Source organism: Salmo trutta, chromosome 1, assembly GCF_901001165.1.
Source record: "Salmo trutta chromosome 1, fSalTru1.1, whole genome shotgun sequence".
NCBI classification, from domain to species: Eukaryota; Metazoa; Chordata; class Actinopteri; order Salmoniformes; family Salmonidae; genus Salmo; species Salmo trutta.
In genome coordinates this window covers 53,462,915-53,480,874 of record NC_042957.1, presented here as the reverse complement: position 1 = coordinate 53,480,874, position 17,960 = coordinate 53,462,915, and the positions used below count along the sequence as shown (strand labels likewise).

General features: G+C 41.8%; 1 protein-coding gene across 1 annotated transcript; it reads right to left on the bottom strand.

The window, feature by feature from the left end:
* Nucleotides 1-1,250: 1,250 nt before the first annotated feature.
* Nucleotides 1,251-15,766, bottom strand: LOC115200030 (heat-stable enterotoxin receptor). The gene is made up of 27 exons (XM_029762697.1): nt 14,982-15,766; nt 14,693-14,805; nt 14,201-14,268; nt 13,752-13,970; nt 13,430-13,548; nt 13,142-13,238; nt 12,940-13,045; nt 12,611-12,767; nt 11,923-12,008; nt 11,689-11,806; nt 9,462-9,543; nt 8,982-9,084; nt 8,700-8,762; nt 7,577-7,648; nt 7,000-7,104; nt 6,662-6,748; nt 6,242-6,374; nt 5,971-6,108; nt 5,606-5,694; nt 5,425-5,516; nt 4,458-4,616; nt 3,861-4,053; nt 3,298-3,472; nt 3,025-3,123; nt 2,771-2,865; nt 2,612-2,688; nt 1,251-2,500 (listed from the first exon to the last, which is right to left on the bottom strand). The coding sequence occupies exons 1-27, from the start codon at nt 15,190-15,192 to the stop codon at nt 2,296-2,298; spliced, it is 3,261 nt and encodes a 1,086-aa protein (XP_029618557.1). The 5' UTR covers nt 15,193-15,766; the 3' UTR covers nt 1,251-2,295.
* Nucleotides 15,767-17,960: the final 2,194 nt, after the last annotated feature.

Here is a 17,960-nt window from a genome sequence, read left to right as displayed (position 1 = left end):
CACACACACACACACACAAATAAACACCCAAATGGCAACAGTTGCTACTACATGTGAGTACACCACTGAATGGTAATGAGATTACTAGGTTAGCTCCATTACATACAGGGATACATGCCCTGAATACCAGCCCTCATTTACATCCCTCCTGCTCACAGTTCGCTCTGTGTTGAGCTGGATAGAAGACATAGAACAACCATTTAACTTAACAATGTTTGGAATTGAGTGACTGGTAGAGGGCTGGCATTGTTGTATATATTTCTTAATTTTGCTTTTCCGAGAGAACATTCTTCTTAACTTGCTGCCAATTATTCAATGATTCAGATTAGAAGTATAGGTCTTCTTTATCATGTTGATGTAGATTTCTCTTTAGGAAGAATAATGCTGCGTAATGCTTGTTTCTGCTCCAGGTGAACCAGAGGCAGGACTTAACCCTCCAGCTAAAGCCCTGCCACCTGTCGAGGGAGACTGTACAGTAGCTGTGGTACAGAGAGAGGAGGAGGCCCCTCCAGCCTGTCCTCAGCTGAACGGTGGGCCCCAAACATGCTTCAGGCAGGAGGTATCCACCTACAGCGGGGCCTCGTTGTGTGGCTCTCTTGGGGAGGTAGGCAGCATGTTCATGTGCAATGGTCTGAGGGAGCATTGGATCCCACTTCCTGCCACTGAGCTGGGGGATGCTGCTTTGGTGACCACCAAGACTGTGCAATGCTCCGACTGAGAGGATATCATTTTGACATATAAAACCACATGGCCATTGTTAAGCAAACGGACTTGTTCTTTGCAGTATTGTTGGTACAGTATAATCATTTAGATGTACGTTTTTACATTTGTGATGGTGTAGGAGTAAAGACAAACCTGTAAGAGAATACTATGGGAGACAACTATGTACTTGTGTTTCTATACTTATATATTGTCAAGACAATAAGACAAATCTGAGTAGATTGGGTTAACTCCAATAATAACACGGCTGTTATAGGATATTTCTATTTTAACTATTATTCTGTAGTTTTAGAATGAAGGTATTATCTGGCCAATTATATGGCTATATGTCGTGCTGTACATTTGTGTATGATGTGGAAAAACAATAACATGGAATTAATCAAATGCAGTGAAATGATGCAATTTGGCGATATATCTCAATGTAAAACCAGTTGTAAATATTACTTTAAAATGAGCAAAAATTTGGAATAACATTTACATGGACTTTATAATTCACTTTTAGATCATGTAGAAGTAAATGTGACAACTGCTATTAACTTGGGGATATATTTGACACATCACAATCAACAAAACACAAACTTATTATGTCGAAATTTTACCCCGACTCATATACAATACAGTACATTTTGATAAGAAAGAGGTTCTCTAACCTCAGAGATGTAGAGGCAAGGTTTTTGGTTAAACAAAAGTATACTGATCTTTTTACAGAAAGTTATTTTGTTTCAATTCAGTGGACACACTTTACTAATAAAGGTTGGAAACCCTATTTAAAAAATGGTGGGCCTTTAAAAGGACAGCATGTATTAGCATTTCAGACTACTCTATCAGATTTGAGGATAAAAACACATTTTGTACTATGACCCAATAAAATGCCCTGAGATTATAATGAGAAACTATGAACCAATAAAATGCACTGAGATTACAATGAGAAACTATGAACCAATAAAATGCACTGAGATTACAATGAGAATCTATGAACCAATAAAATGCACTGAGATTACAATGAGAATCTATGAACCAATAAAATGCACTGAGATTACAATGAGAATCTATGAACCAATAAAATGCACTGAGATTACAATGAGAAACTATGAACCAACACTGTGTGTATACATCATTTATAAGATGTAATCATCATGTTATTGATGACAATATTAAGCTTTAGTATTATTATTATGCTTCGGTGATAATCAGTGATATTGTTTTGAACAATTGTTCATTGTTGATCGCTGAGAAAATGCAGAAATACTCATATTTGTCTTTTCTTCAGGGGCTTCTTAAAATAGACGAGTACCACCCTGTTCCTTGGTTTACTGGTTCAGGTTTTTCCTACAGCATCTCCATTACAGACTATTTATGGAAAGTCCCCACACATTTTGCTCATGTGACCCAAAATAACCTTTATCTCTAACCAGAAAACCATGTCTTTTACCCAGAAATTCATTAGAAAATAGTCAGGTTTCCTATGTATAAGGCATTACTGTAGCTATTGTAAGACTACTTGACTCCACTGTCACCTTTTGACAGAGTGTAGTAACCCTGTATCTCCACAGGAGGCAGTCTGGTCCTGGGTGGCTACAGGTAGGTGCTGGGAATGTCTGTGATAGCCAGGTGCAGGTACTCTGGCAGGCCGTCCTCCTGGCTCCCATTGGTCTCCCTCCTCCTGACTCTGGTGGAAAGGGTCTTCCTCTTCTCCATGCCGTTGGTCCCCGGCCCTCTGTTCTCCAGGCTGGACACGATCATCTCAGACAGATCCTGCTTTAGCCTCTGGAAGTTCTCCCTGAGGAGACAACCAGGGACAAGATGTTTGGATTATTTGACATACATAATGCTCCATATAGATATGGTTGATGGATACAGTATAAGTTCAGGATGGGTGGTTTCTACTCACGCTGTCGGGGGCGTTGGCAGGTTGTATTCTGTCCCTGTCACCCCTGTTAACCAGTATGTCATCTCATTGCCTTTACCCTATAATACACAAACATAATCATGGCATAATCTGAACTCTATACTCACAACACCATCTCATAGCTTTATGAACCCAGCTTACCTTCAGAAAGGTCTCTCCTCTCTGCTCATACTCAAACTTGCAGTCTGTCCGTTGGAGGATGTTTATGGTGGGCTGGCTGACATGGATTCTTAGTGCTGGAGAGGAAGCATGAGAGGTGTCATCCTATGGTGAACTATGGTGAATATACGCTGCTAGAATGGAGCTGTGCTTGTGATAGCTGAGGAGAATGTATATAAGTGTTCATCCCAGTGGTTATGTTTGATGTGTCGTTGTCTGTGTGTGCTGTCTCTTACGCAGGCCTGTGGACTCCATGCGTGAGGCAGTGTTGACCGTGTCTCCAAACAGACAGTAACGTGGCATCTTGTTCCCCACCACACCAGCCGCACACGGCCCTGTAAATACACCAGACACAGTGAAAGCTAAACACACGGCAGGCAGTGAAAGTGTTGCTAACAGGACTGTATTGGCCCAATGTTATGAACTTAAAATAAAACTAAATTGTGAGAAAAGTTAAGATCTATACAAACTGCTGCATGGGCCAGTTATATTGTGCTGAGATGGGGTACCTGAGTGCACCCCGATGCGGATCCACAGGGGTATGCCCGGTAGGTGTTGGAGCTGGAAGGTCCCTACGAAAGCTAGGATGTCCAGGGCCATGTGGGCGATGTCCACTGCGTGCCGGTTGCCATTGCGCCGCGGCAACCCTGACGCCACCATGTACGCATCACCGATCGTCTCCACCTGGCAGAGAGAGAGGAAGAGACGATAACCCTCTGAAATGTCATCTGAATACAATAATAACATTCATATTTCATATGAAAACTGTTGTCCCCATTCAACTATTCCATCTCAAATGGTATGAATGCTTTCAATTCCATAATACTACAGTAACAACAGTACTGTAGATTCTTCTTTAGTACAGTGGCTTGCGAATTTTTAGACTTTTTTTTTTTTTTTTTCATTTCTCTTCACCAATTTGGACTAATTTGTGTATGTCCATTACATGAAATCCAAATAAAAATCTATTTAAATTACAGGTTGTAATGCAACAAAATAGGAAAAACGCCAAGGGGATGAGTACTTTTACAAGGCACTGTATGTGAACATGTCAAGCCTCAGTCCCAACTACCTTGTATACATCATGGTGGTCCAGGATCCTGTCAAAGTTCTTGTAGATGTCATTGAGCATGTCCACCACCTCCATGGGCGTGCTGTACTGGCACAGGGTGGTGAAGCCCACGATGTCGCTGAAGTAGACCGTCACCTCATCAAACAGCTCTGGCTCCACACTGCCCGTCTCCTTCAGGGAACGCACCACTGGGCTGAGGAGGGAAGCAGGGGGACGGGAGGTTAGGCTGAGCGACTCCTTATCGTTCTGTTGGCTTCCAAAAGCTAAATAGGCTGGCAGGTGTGTTAGGGTTAAGCGTTAAGAGGATTAGGGTTGTTAGGCTTGAACCACGATGTAGACATAAAGCTCAGGTTAGGGTTAAGGTTAGGATGATAGCTAGGGTTAGGGTTGAACCAGGATGTAGACATAAAGCTCAGGTTAGGGTTAAGGTTAGGATGATAGCTAGGGTTAGGGTTGAACCAGGATGTAGACATAAAGCTCAGGTTAGGGTTAAGGTTAGGGTGATAGCTAGGGTTAGGGTTGAGCCAAGATGTGGACATGAAGCTAGTGATAGAGTTAGGGGTAAGGGTTAAGATTGAGCTGGGATGCATGACATACGCTGGCAGGAGCAGGAAGTTGAGCTTGTCAGCCCTGTCCCTCTCAGCCTTGTACAGAGAGGTTCTCTCCTCCACCAGGTGCTCCAGGTTCCTGGAGTACATCTGCAGCCGACGGATCAGGTTGTCCATGTAGCTCTCATTAGCCTGGTTGTGCAGGTTGCTGAATGTTTGTGGAACATGGAAAAAAATGACCAAATCTCTATAATGATAAAAGCCCAATAGCTCAGAAAATCTTTAACAAGAGAAAAATCCAAATTGGAGATTGCCTATCACTCCAACTTTTGCATGAATAACGGTTTGATAGAACTCTAAATTTCTAAGACGTCTGTATGTTAAACACAAAGCAGCTGTCGATATGCAATGGCTTTTGGTTTGTAAAAAGGGTTTTGATTGACTGAGTGTACAAAACATTAATAACACCTGCCTTTTCCATGACATAGCCTGACCAGGTGAATCCAGGTGAGAGCTATGATCCCTTATTGATGTCACTTGTTAAATCGACTTCAGTCAGTGTAGATGAAGGGGAAGAGACACGTTAAAAAAACATTTTTAAGCCTTGAGACAACTGAGACATGGATTGTGTATGTGTTCCATTCAGAGGGTGACAAGTGTTTTGAATGGGGTATGGTAATACCCACTGGTTTGTGTCAAGAACTGCAACACTGCTGGGTTTTTCACAGTCAACAGTTTCCTGTGTGTATCAAGAATGGTCCACCACCCAAAGGACATCCAGCCAACTTGACACAACTGTGGGAAGCATTGGAGTCAACATGGGCCAGCGTCCCTGTGGAACGCTTTCGACACCTTGTTGAGTCCATGTGGGGTGCAACTCAATATTAGGATTGTGTTTTGTACACTCAGTGTAGATATGGAATATCAGGCATTATGTACGTACACACACACACACACAAACTCACACATCATGCACACACACTCACACTCTCACTCTCATAAAGCACTGGGCTTACCTGAATATCTTACCCAGAGATCCCTCTATCTTCTTGAAGTCTGGCCTCCTCTCCGGGTCCTCTTCCCAGCAGTTCTTTATCAGCATGTAAAGCTGCAGGAGACAAGTACAATGACAACCATACATACAAACTAACACGGATATGCATGCGTACGTGAGGAATGCTGTGAGGGACCTTGTACCTCCGCCTCGTTTTCTGCTGCTGTCTCAAAGTTTAGATCTGGCCTGAAGAAGCCAGTTTGACTTGGGTACTGCACCATGGACAGCTTTTCTGGGGGAGGAAGGAAAGGGGAATTCAGTTGACAGCCATGCCCTCATTTACAGTAAAATAATACGAATTTCACACTCCTTTTGCAAAATCCCTAGAATAGTAATTGATAACAGTGATCCCTAGTGAGCAGAAGTTGTATTTACATGTAATGGGCAGCAGGAGCCACTGTTAAATTACCAGTGTGAGGTGCATAGACATAAAAAACGTGATAACTTTTGCTATTGCTGAAAAGTGTTCTGCATGACTCTCTGACTCTAGCCGCCAGACCATTGTTACCTGCGATGTCGGAGCAGGCCTGGGTGAAGAAGGGCTTCTTCCTCAGTATGATCTCCTGAGCGATGATGGCAAAGCTGTAGACGTCCCCCTTCTGGGAGATCCCCTGCTTCCGGAGGTGTTCTGGAGCCGTCCACAAGTCTGACAGAAAGGAGAGGGACCAGAATGGGATATCAAATCACTCTGCTGCTTGAGTTTTTTACTAACTTCATGGCATAATACTTTCAGGTTGAATGATTTACTTGTAAGGGAAAAAGTGGGCAGAGGGCTTCACCTTTGCAGGGGTTGAGGATGGTGTTGCAGCCAAAGTCTGTGATTTTGACCACCATGCGGTTGTCCACCACACAGTTTGAGGACTTCAGTCGGCCATGGACCTCAATGTTGCTGGAGTGGAGGTAGGACATGCCCTGAAACCGTCACCAGGGTGAGCCCCACACAGCTACAGCACGCAACACCAGTGGTTCCCAACCAGGGGTACTAGGACAACTGGGGGTACTTGAGAAGACTCATGAGACCATAGGGTTACTGGTAAAATGCACATGAGGGGGTACTTAAGGGGTACCGCGGCCAGATCAAAATTCAGTTGGTGGTACAGTAAGCAAAACAGGTTGGGGGCACTGGATTACACCATAGTACAATGTCAGTGCATTTACCCACAGTAAACACATAGTACAACCAAACTACATAAGCATACCTTAGCTATGTCATACATGACTGATATCTTGAATTCCAAGTCCATGAAGGTCTTTTCAGGATAGGAGATTGTGTCATTAAGGACATACTGTAAAGACAGTGAATTACAGAGTTTACTGCAGTTCAGTTTATGCTTGAGTGTTTTTGTTTCTGCCTGGTAGGGTATTTGAAAACTGAGTGAATGTAACTGTGATTGTGACCCAGGCTCTGTCGGTAAAGGAGTCCTGTAATCAACGTGTGTAAATGTCATTTGCTTATCATTGCACAATGAAGATATATGGGTGGAAAGTAGGCCACTGATTCCCACCATAAAGTCATGTTCTCTGCCAATCCTCTTACCCTCAGGGATCCCCTCTCACAGAATTCAAACACTCCAAACAGGCCATACTCAAACTTCACTGTCCCATAGAACTTGGTCAGGTTGTAGTAGTCAATACGCAGGAGCTGAGAGAGGCAGAAAGAGAGAGAGGAAGCAGGAGAGAGAGAGAGAGAGAGAGAGAGAGAGAGAGAGAGAGAGAGAGAGAGAGAGAGAGAGAGAGAGAGAGAGAGAGTCAGTGTGAAAGACATCCTCTCATGGCTGGTCTTGACTTCCTCACACTCATTTACACACTCTACTTTTATCACCTAGTTGCTCACATAAGGTCACATTGGCTATCTCCTCTGATTGACAAGGAGATAAAAGATCCTCCATAGGGCCACAAAGCCACAAAACACACACACACAAATCCGCAAACCTCTGTTGTTCACACCACATCATGATAAGCAAATATGTGGTTGACCTTGAGCTCGGGCCACATAGACACTCAAAATGGACACTAGATCATTAGATAGCTGACTGGACTAGTGTTTGAATCAGCAGGTTAGGAGAACCACGATAGCGGCTGAGAGGAAATGACATCATTAGCAAGAACCTTACAGTGTTGAGCTCAATCCTCTGGATCTCACTGAAGTTGCCGTCTGTGTGTTGCAGCTCCTTCAGGATCACGGGCTGAAAATAATAGATCCATAATAATAGACTAGAAGTTATTCTCATTTCAGCCTTTGAGAGTAGTTACTGGTGGTTCGTTCCACCAATTCAGTGCCTTTCAAAAAGTATAACTGTCACGAAGAGCACATATTCAACTTCATGAAAAACACTTTTCCCCCATCTCAAGAGGTTAAATAAAAAACTATAGTAAGTGCCTATTAAGTGTCAAACAAAGTAACAGGGTTGATGATTTCATGTTAAATCAGCCATAATCCCCTTGTGACAGGGGGAATGGAAGCTTGTTGTGTGCAACAGGGGGTGGCAATTGAATGCAAGCTTCACAATTTTTTTTTAATTGTTCAAACATTTCTAGCCTGTCTATCTATGGGTAACAGGGTTGACGTGTTATCCTCGACCTGCTCAGTTTTCCACCACAAAACACAAGAAAATTGCCACAAAGACTAGAACTATTGACTATTAAGGGAAAGGGAAAGGGGATATCTAGTCAGTTGCACAACTGAATGGATTCAACTAAAAATGTTCTTCCGCATTTAACCCAACCCCTCTGAATCAAAGATGTTAATTTTTAAAAACCTGTTTAAAAAGGAATAGTTATAGCATCTTAACGAGAGTTCGGTTCAAGTAACAGGGTTGATCTTAAAATGAGGAACAAACGTAAATGAATCACTATTCACATGAAATAAATAATAACCTTCAGAAATGACTTTGTCAAAGCAACAAAATAACTAGGGCTTTACAATGATGGTGAAATGTGGGGGTTAAGTCGGTTAAAATCTTCCTAGAAGTCAGAGAGGGTGCACAGAGGGACATGTCAAAATGCTGAATTTTTGCACTTTAGCAAGTCTTTATTCATTTGTTGAATTCTCCATGTGGTCTACATTAAATGGCACATCATTTAATATAACAGGCTTTTAAAATGTTATATTGGTGCACAATTTGTCCTTAAAATATAAAATGGACGCAAAAGGATTTTTTTTCACGGAAAGACCCTGGTATGACAACTCACACCACGTGTTTAAGTCAGTTTATGGACCAAAGAGTGTAATGGCACCTTTTTGTCATAGCGAGCCCTGTGAATCTGGTAACAGCTGTCCTTCCTGTTGTCTTCATCGATCTGATATATAGAAAGAAAAAGGGATAAATAATTCGGAATAAATCCCTGGGTATTAGAGAACACAGGGAGTATCAGCATGTAAATGAAAGAATTTAAACCAACATCAGTGTAACACCAGCTTGTGTTGGCCATGCATTATGGGAGTTTGAGAGATGACATACTATAAATAGAAACAGACAGGCAAAAACATCATGACAAGGAGGAGGTGAGGGAGCTCACCTTCAGTGAGACCAGGCTTAACTCTTTCCCATCCAGCGGACCAATCAGGTCTTGGCTGATGTGGGACCACCTCTTTTGGTTTTGACGTTCCTTCATGTTCTGCCTATTGGCCATAAATCAAATCAAATCAGAGTTTATTTGTGACGTGCACAGGATACAGCAAGTGTAAACAGTACAGGGAAATACTTGCTTGCAAGCTCTTCCTCAACAATGCAGTAATACTAAGTAATATAAAAGAAAAATACACACAGGAATATATACTATATACAAGGTCAATATCAGTACCAATCAATGAAACGGATTTTGGTGACAGTTGTGTAATCAGGTTTAAAGTGACTGAGAAGAAGGGTAAATATAATAATAATGTTAATAATAATAATAATAAATAGACAAACACAGAGGTGAGTGAGACATTTCATCAAGTAACAATGTGATTGGACAGAAGTGAGAACACAGAGGTTGATGTGGTGCATATTTGACCTGTAGAAGATCAGAGCAATGGCAGTCACCACCATAACACTGACACTCAGGACGATCACAATGATATCCTCTGTCTTCAGATCTGGAATCACAAACATAGAATAAGTATTCCCCCCACTAATACCTTATCTTCGTACCAAGACGTAACAGAAACCTCAAAAGAGCTTGTGTACTAGAATAAACTTTGTACTGTTACTAGTAGCACTAGTGTTTATATATAAAATCAAATAAAATTGTATTTGTGACATGTGCCGAATACAGCAGATGCAGACCTTGCCATGAAATGCTTACTTACAAGCCCTTAACCAACAATGCAGAGTTTTTAAAAAGTAAATAAACTAAGGAGGAAATAGTAACACAACAAAAAAACTATAACGAGGCTATGTACAAGGGGTAACGGTACCGAATAAATGTGAAGGGGTAATAGAGGTAATATGTAGATAAGGCTAAAGTGACTATGCATAGATAATAAACAAAGAGTAGCAGCAGTGTATGTGAAGAGTGCGAATGAATGTGAATGTGTGTGTGTGTGTGTGTGTGTGTGTGTGTGTGTGTGTGTGTGTGTGTGTGTGTGTGTGTGTGTGTGTGTGTGTGTGTGTGTGTGTGTGTGTGTGCGTGTCGTCAATATGCATGTGTGTGTGGGTGTGTTGGAGTGTCAGTGTAGTATGTGTGAGTGTGTGGTTAGAGTCCAGTGAGTGTACATTGAAATAAATGTATGCACTCACTACTGTAAGTCGCCTTGGATAAGAGTGTCTGCTAAATGCCAATAATTGAAATAAAATAATGGGGTCAATGCAAATAGTCCGGGTAGCCATTTGATTAACTGTTCAGCAGTCTTATCGCTATGGGGTAGAAACTGCTACTGACCTGTTACTAGAGCGTATACAGTGCATTCGGGAAAGTATTCAGACCCTTTGACTTTTCCCACATTTTGTTACGTTACAGCCTTATTCTAAAATGTATTAAATTGTTTTCATTTTCCTCATCAATCTACATACAATACCCCATAATGACAACGCAAAAACAGGTTTTTAGAAATATTTGGAAATGTATTAAAAAGCCACTCCTGCACTCCCGAAGCCACTCCTGCATTGTCTTGGCTGTGTGCTTAGGGTCGTTGTCCTGTTGGAAGGTGAACCTTCACCCCAGTCTGAAGTCATGGGCGCTCTGAAGCAGGTTTTCATCAAGGATCTCTCTGTGCTTTGCTCTGTTCATCTTTCCCTCGATCCTGACTAGTCTCCCAGTCCCGGCTGCTGAAAAACATCCCCACAGCATGATGCTGCCACCACCATGCTTCACCGTAGGGATGGTGCCAGGTTTCCTCCAGACATGATGCTTGGCATTCAGGCCAAAGAGTTCAATGGTTTCATCAGACCAGAGAATCTTTTTCTCATGGTCTGAGAGTCTTTAGGTGCCTTTTGGCAAACTCCAAGCGGGCTATCTTGTGCCTTTTACTGAGGAGTGGCTTCCGTCTGGCCACTCCACCATAAAGGCCTGATTGGTGGAGTGCTGCAGAGATGGTTGTCCTTCTGGAAGGTTCTCCCATCTCCACAGAGGAACTCTGGAGCTCTGTCAGAGTGATCATCAGGTTCCTGGTAACCTCCCTGATCAAGGCCCTTCTCCCCCGATTGCTCAGTTTGGCCAGGCGGCCAGCTCTAGGAAGTGTCTTGGTGGTTCCAAACTTCTTTAATTTAAGAATGATGGAGGCCACTGTGTTCTTGGGGACATTCAATGCTGCAGACATTTTTTGGTACCCTTCCCCAGATCTGTGCATCGACACAATCCTGTCTCGGAGCTCTACGGACAATTCCTTCGACCTCATGGCTTGGTTTTTCTCTGACATGCACTGTCAACTGTGGGACCCTATATAGACAGGTGTGTGCCTTTCCAAATCATGTCCAATCAATTGAATATACCACAGGTGGACTCCAATCAAGTTGTAGGAACATCTCAAGGATGATCATGGGAAATAGGATGCACCTGAGCTCAATTTCGAATCTCATAGCAAAGGGTCTGAATACTTATGTAAATAAGGTATTTCTGTTTTTATTTAGTTTTATAAATTTTCTACAATTTTGAAAAACGTTGCTTTGTCACTATGGGGTATTGTGTGTAGATTGATTAGGATTTTTTTTTTTAATTAATTTTAGAATAAGGCTGTAACGTAACAAAATGTGGAAAAAGTCAAGGGGTCTGAATAATTTCCAAATGCACTGTATGTCATTACCGTTAGGGTTGATTGGCTTGTCATCTGGCAGTTGCGACCCGGGCCAGGGCAGTGAGGGGGTGCTGTCCTCCACTCTGGTCTCATTTATGGACGTATCAAACACAAACAGGGTTTTGTACTGTCGGGGAGGTGCAATGACAGCGTTATTAAGTGATTATTAAATGATGTCCTGCTGCTGTTTAACAGGGGACGGAGATGGTGACCCTTCCAACAGTTACATTGCATGAAGCCTACCTGTTTATCGATGGTGGATGTGTAAATCACAGAGAAGTTCACGTCCCTGTCCCCATTCTCATCCAGCACGTAGTGTCCCCCCATACCTGCACACAGATACTATTATGTCTAACCCTTTAAGAATATCACCATTTATCCTCCTGAGCAGAAAACTGTTGACCGAAACACCTGCCCTTAACAACCAGTTGCTCCCTTATTATAGCACCAATAATCACACCACTGTGAGCAACAATTCCAAAGAAATTGAGGCTACGACCTAGTGCCATTATCAAGGTTCGGGTTGGGAAATGTTGTCTAATACAAGAGGTTGCGGAAGACATATAACCAGCTGAACTACTATGGTCCTCAGCTATAAATGGACAAAATGTGAAACATTGCCCATAAAAGTCAGCCAAGAGAGAACACTCTAATTAGCCATGTACTGCACTGTAAAAAAAAATCTAAGTGAATGGGATTCTGCATAATGTGTGGCCTTACGTTCCTGTGTGGAGAATGACGGAGGTGTGACAAAAATGAAACATTTACTGTTCTGGTTTGCACAAGTTCCCGTTGCACAAGTTCCCGAGCAGCTTTGCCAAGTCCAACAAGTATAGGTTCTCACCATTGCCTGACTTAAAATGTTATGGTGTTTAAATGGAGGACTGAGGACAGGATGGACCGTGGCTCTGGCCATTAGGCCCTCCTATACCTTGAAAAGAGACATTCCTGAAGGGGTTTACATCGGGGAGCTCCGTGGCGGTTGGCTGTGTTGCTCTGCCTCTCAGCTCACGGATCAACCTCTGCCTCAGCACATGGCCAAAGAGCAACACGCCGTCATGGTACCCCGCCATATAGTCATTTAACTCCTGCAACAGGAGAGGAGAAGCCGTCAGGAAGACAGAGAGACAGAGAGACAGAGAGACAGAGAGAGAGAGAGAGAGAGAGAGAGAGAGAGAGAGAGAGATGGTATCTCTGTTCAGACATTAGGAGGTCAGAAGAATTGAGGAATGAAGATAGATGAGTGGAGCAGAGACTAACCGTGTTGTTGTAAAATACTGTGTTGTTGTATTGTCTCTCAGGCAAGGTGAGCACCAGAACATTGTCCATGCTTGGGTTGGCAGTCATGTTAGTGTGATACCCATGGCTAGAAGATAGAAAAGTTACATGGTTTCAACTTTCAATCAGTGTCCCCCAAAAAAATATGGAATGCAGCATAACAAACTGCCAAAACCAGTCTCACTTATAGATATCGATGAGGATGAAGACAATTTCTGGGGGAATCGTTGTTTCGTTCTTTATAGTGGTGATGTCATCTGGGGTTCCACAGAGAATGAATACTGAAAAACATTGTGCAGGGGTGATAAAACTGTGTGATGAAATAACACCTTAAAGCATGTAGCTAGATTACAAAAGTTTTGTTTTTAGTAACCATTGATTTACTTCCTATTCGGGGTGGAAAAAGTGGCTGGTGTGTAAGGCATGGATAAGACTTGAGAATGTATTGTGGAAGACAGAGGAAGGCACACACCGTTACTGTGTCTGTCTTCAGACTGAATAGCTTTCTTTAGCTCTTTGTTGCTGCGTAGCATCTCTCTTGAGATTGACACAGCAAACTGGACTGAAGGTGCCTCCAGAGCATTGATGTACCTATGACGATGGCAAAAGGGAAGTGATGTAACAGTGCACCATGGAGCACCCAACAATAAACGCTTCTCTCCCTGGTATCAAACTTACATATGTATGTTATAGTGTTACAGTCTACCATACACATGCTATGACCATCTCTGTACTGTCTGTATGTGTGTACATGGCGGAAATCCCCTTTCAAATGCACAGGTGTTCCATCTCACCAAAAACAGTCTTCAGTTTGGTCTGCCTTTTTGTAGACATAAGCCCTCCCCCAGTGCATCTTCAGACCATGTCTGGTGAAGTTCCAGAAGTGGACAAAGAAGTTGGAGATCTTGCGTGCCGGGGGCAGCAGGCGGGTCAGGTTGGCCTTGTAGTCACAGGACAGACCGAAGCTCCCGGCGGAGATGATGGGGATAGTCAGGGTCAGGCCTATCTCCACGCTGAGACACACAGACCGAGGGTCACAATCTGTCCTTATCTTACAGGACAGCATATTATAAACCAGCATAACAATAAACGCTATTATCATAATCACCTAGTGGGTCATTTACCACACGTACACATCATCAACTACGAATAATCAGGCAAAACAAATGCTTGTTCAATGGGGATGACAGAGACAGGGATCATTAACATGTGTGTGTGCGTGCAAGACAGAGAGAGTACTTACTCCACCATAAAGAAAGTGGCAAATGTACAGGAGGGTCCCAGCATGGCACATCCCACCTCGCCTTTAGTCTGGAGCACAAACAAATGCCTACGTAAACATAGGCACTCATATTGTTGAGTAATGGGGAAGGGCTTGTCCCTGTCTCTTACTCTTTCTGAAATAATGTCATCTTTACTAATCTTATAGGCCCTCTTCATCAGCCCAATTTTAATCTGACTGAAATTGCTGTTTAGGTTCAGTATAGTCATTGCGGTATACGTCCGTAAGAATGAGAACTTCGCCACCTGATGTCTTAGAACAGTTTCAGTAGCCAAGCGGATCCAAATGATATGCCTACAGTGAATGGTTGAAATTACACTTCAATGGCAATTCATCTTCTCATCTAAATCAGTCTGTCAGTCAACATATAATATCTTCAAGTCGCAATGGTCTGCTGGAAGAGATGGTATCAAGATGAGAATGGACATTACAGTCTAAAAAAGCCTGGCTCACATGCAGGGACTTGAGGATCTCCACTCCCTCACAGGTGCTGCTCCCACAGCCTCTTCGTTTGTACAGCGTGGTGTTGAACCCATTGAAATTAGCCGTTAATTTGGTGTTCAAACCTTGGCAAGGGAGAGAGTGTTGTAGGAGGATGAGATAATAACGGTTATCAAGCATAATGAAATGGCCAATAGGTTTGTGTGATAGGTTACAGCTGAATTTTGTTTATCACTGACATATTCATTTAATGTTGACATTAAAGTAAATTCAAATTAAAAATAAATACATGTTTCCGTACCTGCTGCAATGTTCAGTTGCCAGTCCGCTTCAATTGCTTGCAATACTGCAACCTTTACAAACCTAAGGCTCCAGTCTGAAGTTTGATCCTCCAAAAGTACAATGTTCATGGTGTATTTGGGTTTTGATTTCATACATTTGTCCAGCATTCGGCTCTCAACAAGTGCCACAAATAAGACTCCAATGCACAGAAAAAAATGTGAATTCGGCATTTTGATGCTGTAGAGAACAGGACTTAATTTTTTAAAAGACTGTAAAAAAGGCTCCACTATCTAAATCCAGATGTAGACACCCCCTTAAGGGCTGAAGGCCACTCCAAACCAAAAACAGGTAGAAAAGTTAGAACTAGTTAAAAGTAAAAAGGTTGTCCATTTGAGTAACCTACTTCAATTCTTAGATATAAATATACAATTAAATGAAAAACAATGGTTAGAACTTTAACAAATTAACACTCTAAGTTATTTGCAATCACAGGAGACACACCTACCAGAGCTAAGGTAAAACAAGAAAAAATGGGATAGAAAGAACGTCATTTTTTTTAAGAGGTGAAGTTGTTTATGTCAGCTCAACCAACTCTCTGGATAAAGTAATGGTAAATTAACAAAAAGTAGACAGCCCTTTGATGTTAAAAGTAAAAAGGTTTGAAGGAGTAGCGAAGGCAATAGACCCACCTGAGATAGCACCTGTCAGCCACTCTGTCCCACGCGTTAATGAACAACCAACAGGTGACAGATTGTGCACACAGACGAGGGAGGGCAGCTATGCCTGACACCTACAGTTAATTTATTTATATATCTCAATATGCAATTGAATGATTTAATCATGTTTATAAACATGCTATTTGTTGACCCTGTCAACTTATTGGAAGAATCCTGTAGTATGCAGAACACCCTATAGAAACATTGTAATTGCCCTTATTAACTTATTGTAGGCCCTGCAATAATCTACTTGCCTCTGAGAGTGTATCTCTTTAAACATGGCCTTTATTGAGTCTGTATTGTTTCCTTGTATAGGATACAGGTGAGTAGGCCTAAATCCAATGTTCAACTGATTAGTAGAAGGAATTGGAGGAAACAATGTGTTCCTCCTAATGAGAATTAGGAGGAACAAAAATACAAGAGATGAAAACAAAGACAAAGGAATGTTGACAAGGAGGCATGTGAAAATCAAACAGGTAGATGTGAAATCGTATTGAGGACAATGGAAATTACATAATTATTATATAGCAACACAGTCTAGAATGTCCCAGAAACTCCATGTTCAGTAGAAGGGAGAGTTCTTCCTGGGAGAGGGGCGAAGGTCACAAAAGGCCATAAAATGGATGCCTTGTGTGTTGCAGATAAATTTGTTGGTTATAAAGCAAGTAGATTGCAAGCCTATAAAACGGTTCGCTAGCCCTTTAAATGGGCAATCCGCAGTTGAAACAATAACAAAGTGTACTCCCCGCCACAGTTTAGGTAAAAAGCTGAGTAATGGGGCTGGAGAAATGTAACCACTCTCAAATTCATAGATAAAGCTATGGATACAAGGTCTGACCATACATGATATCAAACGATCGCTTTAACCATGTTTTGAAGCTATGCAATTTTTGTTTACATTTACACTGTTTTCAAACATTTGAGTAAAACAAGCATATATTTGATGGTTCTGACAGTTGAACTAAGCTCATGAGATATTTATGAGTTATTTTCCTCAAGAATCAATGGGTACATATCACTAATATATGTCCAAAAATTGACAACTGCGGATTGCCCCTTTAAAGCATACACACCACAACATTTTGTGAAATATACACATTTTGCAGATACATATCAACTAAACATTTTCATATATTCATAGACTATTACAGTTTTATTTTCAGTTATCCAAAACATGTATAGTTCACATAAAATCATGAGAACGGGTTGCAGAAATGCATAGTCCTTCTCTGTGACAGAACCTGTGTGAAGTCTAGGCTATAAAACATTTTCCAGGCTTGCTTGTGTGTTTGAGTTGCTATATTCCTCTCTTCCTCACTGCCCTCCTCCTAAGACTGTGCCCAATCTCTATGTGTATCATTCATTATCACGCTCATTATTGCTCATGTTTTCACATTACTGTTGTTTTGCTCCTCATTGAACAGGAAATCATGAATGAAGCTCTTGCAGTGTGTGTTTATTGTTTGGGTTGCCTTCGTGTATTTACTCTGAGTGTGCATCTCTTTCTGGCATAAAAACATCTTCGCCCCAATACCTTGATCTCTGACAGTAACTCCATCTTGTTCTGAGGCAATGGGCTGTTAGTTCTGTTTACTCAAGTCATGTACTCTGCACACACTCTTACATGTACACCGATGTGTTCAGGAAGGAGAACTGGGCACCGGTGCTGTAAAAACGGATGTAAACATTACATTGAATGTGTCTGAGTGTAATGACTGGGTTGGTTTGGGAAACCCAGTTATTCTGCCACATGAACACACAGAGAGAGAGAGAGAGCTGAGAATGCTTCCATCTTCAAACACCCCAGTTGATTAGCAAATGGAGTAATAATGTGTTAAAGGAACAAGAGATTGTTTTTATAGTGACTGTAAAGCTCTCTGATTGCCACTGGACTGAGTGGCATGACGCGTGCCTGTTATGAATGTTTTTGTTTCCCTCAGAAATATGGACTTTGCTGAACACTTCAGTGAATCTCTAAAAAGATAGGAAGGCTGTCTATGTAAATGCTTCCTCACATACACACACAAACAAAACCTGTAGGCTTACCATAAATAAGAAATAAGTCATTTTGAATATAAGTACTACTACTTAAAACATGAACACATTTTCAAATATAAATCATAAAGACATTGTGTAATAAGTTAAATCTTGCCTACTGCATAGAGTGATTTGTTTTGCATCACAAAGTGTTTATGAGCAATAAACGCCCACACGTCCAAGCAGAGTATTTCCTGTTCGCTGAAGGGTCTCTCAGTGTTTTTCTCAGTGACTGAGGCTCATAA

What these genes read in the sequence shown, in the direction of transcription:
- LOC115200030 (XM_029762697.1), bottom strand. Translation starts at nt 15,192, where the DNA reads ATGCCGAATTCACATTTTTTTCTGTGCATTGGAGTCTTATTTGTGGCA. An exon ending in TAAGCCTGGTCTCACTGAAG is followed by an intron (nt 8,763 to 8,981) that starts GTGAGCTCCCTC and finishes TCTATATATCAG; the next exon opens with ATCGATGAAGACAACAGGAA. An exon ending in AACTTCCTGCTCCTGCCAGC is followed by an intron (nt 4,054 to 4,457) that starts GTATGTCATGCA and finishes TTCCCTCCTCAG; the next exon opens with CCCAGTGGTGCGTTCCCTGA.